This window comes from Megascapheus bottae, chromosome 10 (assembly GCF_031878675.1).
Source record: "Megascapheus bottae isolate mThoBot1 chromosome 10, mThoBot2.hap1, whole genome shotgun sequence".
NCBI lineage: Eukaryota > Metazoa > Chordata > Mammalia > Rodentia > Geomyidae > Megascapheus > Megascapheus bottae.
The window spans coordinates 25,884,516-25,893,991 of record NC_143518.1 but is presented as its reverse complement, the minus strand read 5'-3'; the positions used below and the strand labels follow the sequence as shown (position 1 = coordinate 25,893,991).

The window sequence follows — 9,476 nt, the reverse complement described above, 5'->3', positions numbered from 1 at the left end:
AGATTTGGGGTCAGGAATGGTTGCTCACACACAATCCTAGTATCCAGGAGGCTGACCCTATCTGGGGAACAGAAAATGGGCCTTTTTGAGGCCCATTGAGATCACTGTGGCTCTCATTTGGGCTTTTTCTTGTCCTACCTGCTTGCCTTCATTGTTTACTGTTCTCAAATCAAAGATGGCAATGGCTAGTTTGAGACTTCTTTCTCACAGCAGATGAAGGATGAAATGTACCAGTTGGTTATAGTGAAATGAATATTTACTAACATCAACATCTTATCATTTCTTCAACCAACATTCACTGAGCACCTACTGCTATGGGGCATTTGAATATTTTATTGTTATTACAAAGGTTATATACAGAGGGACTACATTACATAAATCAGGCAATGGGTACATTTCTTTTTAGGCAACATCAGCCCTTTCCTTTGACTTTTATGGGCACATATACCAACTGACTGCTCAGTCCCTTGAATATGGGCCTCATGCTTTTGTCTATTTATGTGGCAGAAGTGATATTGTACAAATTCTGAGTGTAGACTTCAAGAGATACTTCATTCTTCCGTCCTGATCTCAGAAGTTTGCCAGTCTACATGAAAAAGCCAGGGCTAGCCTGCTGGAGGATGAGAGGTGTGGTATACCATCCCCATACCCTTAACTCAGGTTGCTGAACTCCCAAGCCAAACCTCTTATCATCTGGAAATTGATTACAGGGGCATAAACAAGTCCAATTGACACCAGAAGAACCACACATCTAAATCTGGATCAAATTGTTGACATATCACTTTGGTTTGAATCCTATAAAACATCTGTCTGTTCCCATAACAACTTATGGTAAAGGGGCTGGGAGTTTGATAGAATGCTTGCCTAGCATGCACAAAGACCCGGGATCGATTCCTCGATACCACTTATATAGAAAAAGCCAGAAGTGGTGCTGTGGTTCAAGTGGTAGAGCACTAGCCTTGAGAAAACCCAAGGACAATGCTCAGGCCCTGAGTTCAAGCCCCAGGACTGGTAAAACAAACAAACAAACAACCCCTGCCCCCCAAACCAAAATCTTACAGTAAGGCTTAATTCTTCTGTGATTCACTGTTGACAGGTTGTTATTAAAATAAGGTTCTTAAGCTTTTGGTTTTGCAAAAGGCCTTATCATTTTCAATGTGTTTCATACTATCATTGTGCTATCCTTTTTTTTTGTCAGTCATGGGACTTGAACCCTGGGCTTGGGCACTGCCCCTGAGCTCTTCAATTCAAAGTTACCACTCTATCCTCTGAGCCACAGTACCACTTCTGGTTTTCTGGTAGTTAATTGGATCTAAGAGTCTCACAGATTTTCATGCCCAAGCTGGGACTGAACTTCAATCCTCACATCTCAGCCTCCTGAGTAGCTAGGATTACAGACATGAGCTACCAGTGACCCTCAACTCCATTCTTTAAAATGGATTTTCTTGGTATGTTGCAAGGCCAGGTTGGAACTGGTGATCCTCTTAGCCTTCCTAGTAGCTGAGAATAGAGGTATGCCCCAGAGTGCCTGAGTTATGCTGCTCAGTTGTTATAATTAACCCTGCAAAGTATAATTAACTGTACTTTTCAGACAAGGCAACACTGTATACAGTGAGTAAGCATTACCAAGGAAAATGGCATAGATAGGGAATATATGAAAAATCTGAGATTTAAACCTAGGTACTTTTCTTTCTAACTTGAATAATATTTTCTTAGTACTGATACTTTTTATTAGCCTATGTTTACCTTCCTTAATAAACTAGACATTATTCATTTTCTCCATTTAGATAGATATTATTTTACATGATCAGAGATACAGTGGCATTATGCCTTTGTGTTCCTTTCCTAAGAATATATTCCTTTGGGCCCACTGCATATGAATGCCTAGAATCCTGTATAATTTTTTTTATGTCCTGGTGTATTTTAGGTCTAGCTTTCATATATGAAAGAAAACCTGCACCACTGGTCTTTCTTGAGCTTGGCTTACTGCATTTAACATGATTTGTTCTAGGTCCATCCATTTCCCTGAAAATGACATAATATTCTTATCTCTTTAAAAAATCAGTTTCCATTTCAATAGTATTCTTTAAAATGACTACATAAAATGCCATTGTGTATAAGTACCACTTTTTAAAAATCTACTCATCAACTGTCTCCCCTTCCCTATTTTTATTTTTTATTTTTATTTACTTATCTTTTGCTTTCAAGGCTAGCCCTCTATCATTTGAGCCATGCCTCTACTTGCAACATTTTCTGAGTTTATTGGAGTCTCATGAATTCATGGGCTAGCTTCAAACTGTGATCCTCAGCTCCCAACTTTCTGAGTAGCCAGGATTACAGATGTGAGCTACCAGCACCTGGTTAGACATTATTCTTAGCTTCTTCTATACAATAGGCTTAGTCTTCATGCTAATATGAAGTGTATTAAGGAGATCCCGATAACACGTTAGGAGCCAGTGTTAAGGGTTCCTAACAATTATCTTTTTTTTTTTTTTTGCTAGTCCTGGAGATTGAACTCAGGTCCTGGGCATTGTCCCAGAGCTTCTTTTGCTCAAGGCTAGCACTCTACCACTTGAGCCACAGTGAAACTTCTGGCTTTTTCTGTTTATGTGGTACTGAGGAATGGAACCTAGGGCTTCAGGCATGCTAGACAAGCACTCTACCACTAAGCCACTTTCTCAATCTGCAATAATCTTACATGTATTTTCTTTGCCAGTCCCTAGCTTGAACTCAGGGCCTTAGCTCTATTCTTTGGCTTTCTCAAGGCTAAATCTCTATCACTTGAGCCAGAGCACCACTTTCGGCTTTTTTCTGTGTATGTGGTACTGAGGAATTGAACCTGGGTCTTTTGTATGCTAGGTAAGCACTCTATCACTAGGCCAAACTCTCAGCCCTTATTTTATGTCTACTCACAGGCCCTGGATTTAAATACCAGGTTAGGGAGAGAGAGAAAAAAAATAGTGAAAAATAGAAAACTATATCTTCAGAAAAGTACCTTTCCATTTCCTATTTGTGGATCTCAGCTGTACTTTCTTCCAGTCCTTGAATATATGAGAAATTATTATTTAATAACTATTACCAGACATAGTACCACATGACTTATAATTCCAGCAGTTGAGGGGGCGTCAGGAAGATTTAGAGGCCAGCCTGAGCTACACAGAGAAACCTAAAAATCCCTATAAGCTGTGTATATGGCTTTATGATAGAGACCTTGCCCAATGTGTCCAAGGCCCTACATTAGATACTAGTATAGCAATAAATAAAATAAATACTATTTTATCTAAACTTAATTAAGTGGATTTTTTGTTATTGCCATCAAATGGTCTCTAAAACATCTTACTCTTTTTACTTTTTTTTTCTTTTGGTGATACTGAGGCTTGAACTCAGGGCCTTGTACTTTCTATGCTGGTACTTTACCATTTGAGCCACAGTTCCAGCCTGGTCTTTTCCTGGTTATTTTGAAGATGGAGTCTAGTGAACTTTTCTTCCTGGATTGTATTAAAACAGTGAACCTCTCAGTTTACAGGTGTGTATCACCAGTGGTTGGCTTATTTTTCCTTCCAATAGTTTTCTCATGTTGTTTCTTCAGCCTAGAATAATTTATTTTACTCTTTATCTTTCAAAATTCTGCCTTCCTTCAAGTCACAATCCTTTCTCTGTATAATAATAGCATTTATTTGTCTAAGTGCTTTAAACTCTGTGTTCTGTTTCATAGGACTATTTTTTTTTTTTGCCAGTCCTAGGGCTTAATCTCAGGGCCTGAGCACTTTCCTTGGGCTTTCCCAAACCACTTCCAGCTTTTTCTATGTATGTGGTACTGAGGAATCAAACCTAGGTCTTCGTGAATGCTAGGCAAGCACTCTACCACTAGGCCAAACTGCCGGCCCTGATCTCAATTCTTAAGTGGGATGTTGTTGTTCCCAGTAACTCTATACTCATTTAATTCTTCAAAAGACTAAAATGAGTCTCTACTCATTTAATTTTTCCATATCATTCTCTTTATATATATTAATTTCTTAAGTTTCTTAAAGTTATTAAGTCACAGATTCAGCAACTTCTATTAAACCAAAGCACTGTAAGTACAAAGAAAAGTCTAATAATAGCCAAACTGTTGAAACCAAAAAAAATGAAAAAAAATAAAGCAATCGAAGAGATACATGATAATCTTCAGAAGAACAACTGGACATCATGTGGAAAAGAAACTATGCAACTTCCCATGGAAGGGGGAAACTGAGGGAAAGAGAAGGGGTAATAATGTCCACATTACCTGGTTGTACAATGGCAACCTCTCTGTACAACACCTTAATAACAATGAAATTTAAAAAGAACTAGAACAATAGATGTCAAAAGGGAATGAAAATAAAACCGTCAAACTGGAATTTGTGTGTGTGTGTGTGTGTGTAGTGTGTGTGTATTGATATATATTCTAGCTAAAGAAAAATAATGAACGTGTATTTATAAACACAAATTTATGTTGATGAATTGGTTTAACGGCTTCTTATCAAAATGTAGCGCTACTAAAACAAGGAAAAGGCAAGCTATTGTCTGAGAGAAGGTCTTTTGTTTTTGTTTTGTTTTTTTTTTAAGATATTGAAACAAGAGTCTTCATTAGAATGCTAGCAACTGCTGGTGGATGCATGTGGCAGAAGGTATTTGCAAAACATCTGACATTAATCAGATGTAAGAAACCATTAGTAAGAAAACACTACTAATCAACATACTTTTTTAAAAAATCAGAGCTGAGGGCTGAACTTAGGGCCTTGTACTTGCCAGGCAAGTGCTCTTCCACTGAGCTAAATCCTCAGTTTCTCATTCTTATTCATCAGGGAAAGGCACACTAAAACAAGAATGTAGTGGCAGTACACATCAGCTACACAGAGTGGCTGACACTATAAAGATTGATGCGTTCAAGGGTCCACAAAGTTGGAAAGCAAACAGGACTTACATGTTTTAGCTGGCAGAAGTATAAAATGAAATAACCATTTTGCAAAGGTAGCTTAAGTTAAAAGCTAAATATATGCCTACCGTGTTAAATCAGTAATTTTACTGTTACATACAAAGCTAAGAGAAATAAATGAATAGATTCTACAAAGTGAACCTATAAAAATATTTATAGGGCTAGGAATGTGGCCTAGTGGTAGAGTGCTTGCCTAGCATGCACAGAGCCCTGGGTTCATTCCTCAGTGCCACATAAACAGAAAAGGATGGAAGTGGTGCTGTGGCTCAAGTGATAAGAATCCTTGAGCAAAAGCAGCTCAGGCACAGTGCCCAGGCCCTGAGTTCAAGCCCTATGACTGGCCAAAAAAATGTTGACAGCAGCTTTACCCGCAATAGCACCAGCCCTTTCCTTTACCACTAGAAAAACACCTAGATCAGTCTAAATCAATAGAAAAATGGGAAAATGAATATAATATAAAGCTTATCAGTAATAATATGTAAAACCATGGGAAAAACTAAATATATTTGTGGAGCAAAACTAGATGTGTATATGAATACATAATTTATGGCTTCATTATATGAAACTCAAGAACAGGCAAAACAGTGAGAGCATTGAGTGGCTAGCCTAGGTTACACAGTGAAACCTTGCCAAGAAGGGAGCAGGTAGAAGAGGGAAGGGGGACAGGGGAACGGACAAAGGGAGGAAGAGAGGGAGGGAGACTGGAGACTGAAAGCACTGAGTGAAGATGGTAAAGAAGGTTTCATTTGGCCAGATCATGGGAAGACAAGATCAAGTCACATGTTGGATATTTTGGTTTCAAATTATTTTAGCTGGCACAGGATGCCTCCATCCAGATCATACCCCTGGCCTCCATCACTTCACTACCACCCTCTTGGGCTCCAGTTCTCTCAGATTTATTTTCTACAGCTTATAACATGCACGCTTTAAAAGCAGCTTGAGGATAATAGATATACACACATCTTTCTCTAAGATGGGCCATGGTACATGCCACATGCTTTAAAAACATTCCTCCTCTCTTCAGGAAGTACAGCTAAACTCTACCACTAGGCTAAACTCCCAGCCCCTGGCCTTTGTTTTTTTAGCAACATTGCATTTCGCCACTGTAGGTACTTCTTGTGGGTACGGAGCTTGGAATTGAGAGTAGGGGTCTGCCTTAGGATACATTTAGCGTTGGGAGTGGACAGAGGTAGAGTGGTCCGTGGTGCTTCACCTGTGAGCTCTTCTTGTGTAAGGGGAATCCCGAACTCTTGGTTCAAGTCTTTGATCATGGCAGAGGAAGGCAGCAGGTCTCTCACTTTCACCTCATTGAGCCTAGTGCTATTGTAGCAGATGTCATAAATCCTGGACAGGGCCAGGAAGGCTCTGCGAGGCACAGCACTGCGCACATAGAGTGCTGGGTGCTGCATGAGCAGTGACAGGGGCCTGCACAGGTGCACATGGTACAGCACAGTCTCCAGGTCTGCATAGAGACGGTTGGGAAACAGGAGCTCTGAGTTGTACAGCACTTTGTATACTCCATGTCCAGGTGGGGCTGACCTATTCTGGTGTTTCTCCCACAGCTGCTTCAAGCCTTGACCTGCCAAGCCTTCCAGGATGAAGAGGTGGATCTTCCCATCCAGCAGGTGGAACCCGGTGAGCAGATCCATATCCTGTTGGTCATGGATCTTTGCTGGCATCTTGAAGGTAGACAGGATCTGTTGGATGTTCTTGGTGGGGTATGAGTCCAGCTCCAGGGCCTTGGCATTGATGGCAGTAATGTCCTGCAGCAAGCTCTGCAGGAGCAGCAGCTTCCTGGAGTCAAATACAAAAATAATGCGACTAAATTGGGTGGCCATGAGGTCTGCATTGGGGGCTTTGACCCACAAACTCAAGGGCACTGCAATCTCCACTCGCAATTTGAGCAGGGAATCGGCCTCCAGGTAGTTGCCCATGGGCATTGGGCTAAGCTGGAGGACATCTGTGGGGACTTGGGACCTCACAGCCTTCCTTCTCCTGATGGCCCAGCTGTGGCTTGTCCTGTTGGGCTCACAGCTGTGTATAGGGACAGCCAGGTTCAGGTACTTGTGGCCAAGGAGCAGGTCAGCAAAGCTGACTTGGGCAACTCCATAAGGGTCCCATGTCTGTTTCTGGGACTTAAAGGGGTTATTATCTGTCTCTTCAGAAGAGATGAGGGTCTGGAAGTTGATGCGTGGGTTCAGAGGATCCTCCCCAAATGGGATGAACCTGTGAGAATACTCTCCTGACTTCCGGTCCCGGTCATGAACTTCCACCACCATAGGGGGGCCCTCCAGGTACTCCCTCAGGTCACTGGGGTGGATGGCACCGAGAAAGATGACATTGGTGTCCTGGAAATATACATGGGTGCCATGTGGCCTCCCCTTTGTCTTGTGAACTGGAGTCTTGAAGAATTGATACCTGCAGTACACAGGTGCACACAGCCTCTCTAGATCCTGCATGGGCACAGGCTGTGAAGGAAGGCAGGAGGCACACTTGATCTTTATGGTCAGGGGGTTTAGGTCCTGCTTTTGCTCCTCTGTCATGATGGGAACTTCTGTTTCTAAACTCAAAAAGCAATCTAAAATGTTGGCAGACTCCTCACTGCCACGACTTACAATAGTGTGCCATCCAGCAAGGAGCGGCATCACTGGCAGCTGGAGTGAGAAGGTACTCTGCTCCCAGGCCTCTGTCAACTTAACATGGAGGTCATCTCCTGGGGGGGGTTTCTTCCTTCTCTGTGGACTTTTCTTCTTCCCCTCTTTCCTTCGAGACTTATGTTTTTCTGATATGTTTGTTATGCTACTTAATGATGTTCCCTCAAGAAATTCCTTAATATCCAAAGTTGTTGCTCTTGAAGAACTTGGTTGAAATGAGGAAAGACCATCCAGTTGGAGTGCCTTTTCATATTCTTCACAGTTCTTGGAAGTCATATCAGGTTCTTGCTGAGACTGTGAGTATTCTTTTGACTTCTCTGTTCTTGGCAGATGTTCCTTATCGTACACCTCTTTGACAGTGCTGACCATCTCAGTATCGGTTTCAGACATTTTTTTCTGATTTAAAACCAACTTTCTTACTTCCTCAAAAGATTCTGGGTCCTCTGGGTAGCTACCACTCTTCAGACGGTAATACCTGACTTTCCTGGAGACCTTGTCCTTGGTGTCCCAGAGCCTCAAAGTTATATTGTGGAAATTAATTTTCTTTAATAATTCTTTCGTCATGTTGACATGGAAAGTTTGGCTCCATGACACCCAGATTTTGTTACCTTCTGGCCATGGCTTCACCGTCTTTACTACTGATTCCAGGAACACTTTGGCGACTCCTGGAAACAACAGTAGATCAACTTTTTTTGGATCTCCATCATCGGGCAGTAGGACATACTCAATGTGATAGAAACGGCGAGCCTTTTTATTACGATTGTCCGGTTTAGGGTTTTTCTTATATGTATCAGCAAAATGTGTGTATTTTGCTTTTTGACCTGCATTTGCAGGGAGAGCAAGCGAAATGATAAATTCGCAGGGAACGACCTGGGGCACGTCTGAGTCAAAGGAGCTGGCAGTCTTGACTGAGGAATCCCTGCTGCAGTGGTCATCAGAATCCGCCTCCTGGGTCCTGACCTTGGCCCTAAGGTGTTCCTCCACGTCACAGTCACTCAAGGAGTGGTAAAAATTCGACAGCGAGGAGATGGGGTCCTCATCTGCCTTCTCCCAGGACTGCAGAGACATACTGCACGGTGCCCACTGGGCTGGCAGTCCTGGCGTAAAACTCGCCCTTTATGCTTTGACAAATGTATTCAGCCGTGAAACCAACACCCCAACGATGACATAAAGTATTTCCATCGCCCCAGAAAGCTCCTTTATGCCTCCATGCATGGAAACTCTATAGACGAGGACAGCTGGATCCGCCTCTTACTCCATCTTAACTTCCGCCAGTTCCATGGCGCCTCTGCGGGTACTTCCGGACCCGAGGGAGGGGGCAGGCCGCCCAGGGCGCGCTCAGCGAGCATGCGCAGAGATCCGCCTGGGCTGCCTACCGAGGAGACGCCCCGCCCACCCGACCCCGACCAGCAGGTCCACCCTCCCCCCACCAACCCCATACCATTCTTGAGTTTCTTCCTCCTTTCTTCATCTCAGCTGAGATGAAAACATTCCTAGTCTGTCACCACTTTTTCTACTCACCCACTTACACCTTATCTGCTCTCCTACTATGGTGACTGAAATAACCATTCCTGCTTCTGGGAAACAGACATAACCCTCGTCTTATTCTCTTAGCTCTAGCAGTTTCTAAACTTGTCTCATCTCCTTCCTGTATCAACCTTTCTTTCCCCTTTCCTTTCCTTTTTCTTTTGGTGGTACTGAGGGGTTTGAACCTCACACTAGCTAGACTAGCCCAATCCTGGCTAGAGCTTTGCCTCCAGCCTTGTTCTTTTTACTGGGTATTTTTTAGGATGGGTCTTCCCTTCCTACTTGAGCGCTTGAGCCATGAAGCCATGACCTGCTTACTTTTAGTCTTCTTGCCCTTA

The 9,476-nt window shown here is 42.6% G+C and overlaps 1 protein-coding gene across 1 annotated transcript; it reads right to left on the bottom strand.

Annotated features, from left to right (window-relative positions):
• Positions 1-5,837: 5,837 nt before the first annotated feature.
• Positions 5,838-8,891, bottom strand: LOC150057737 (uncharacterized). The gene has a single exon (XM_090340396.1). The coding sequence runs from the start codon at positions 8,677-8,679 to the stop codon at positions 6,004-6,006; it is 2,676 nt and encodes an 891-aa protein (XP_090196522.1). The 5' UTR covers positions 8,680-8,891; the 3' UTR covers positions 5,838-6,003.
• Between the last annotated feature and the right edge of the window lie 585 nt (positions 8,892-9,476).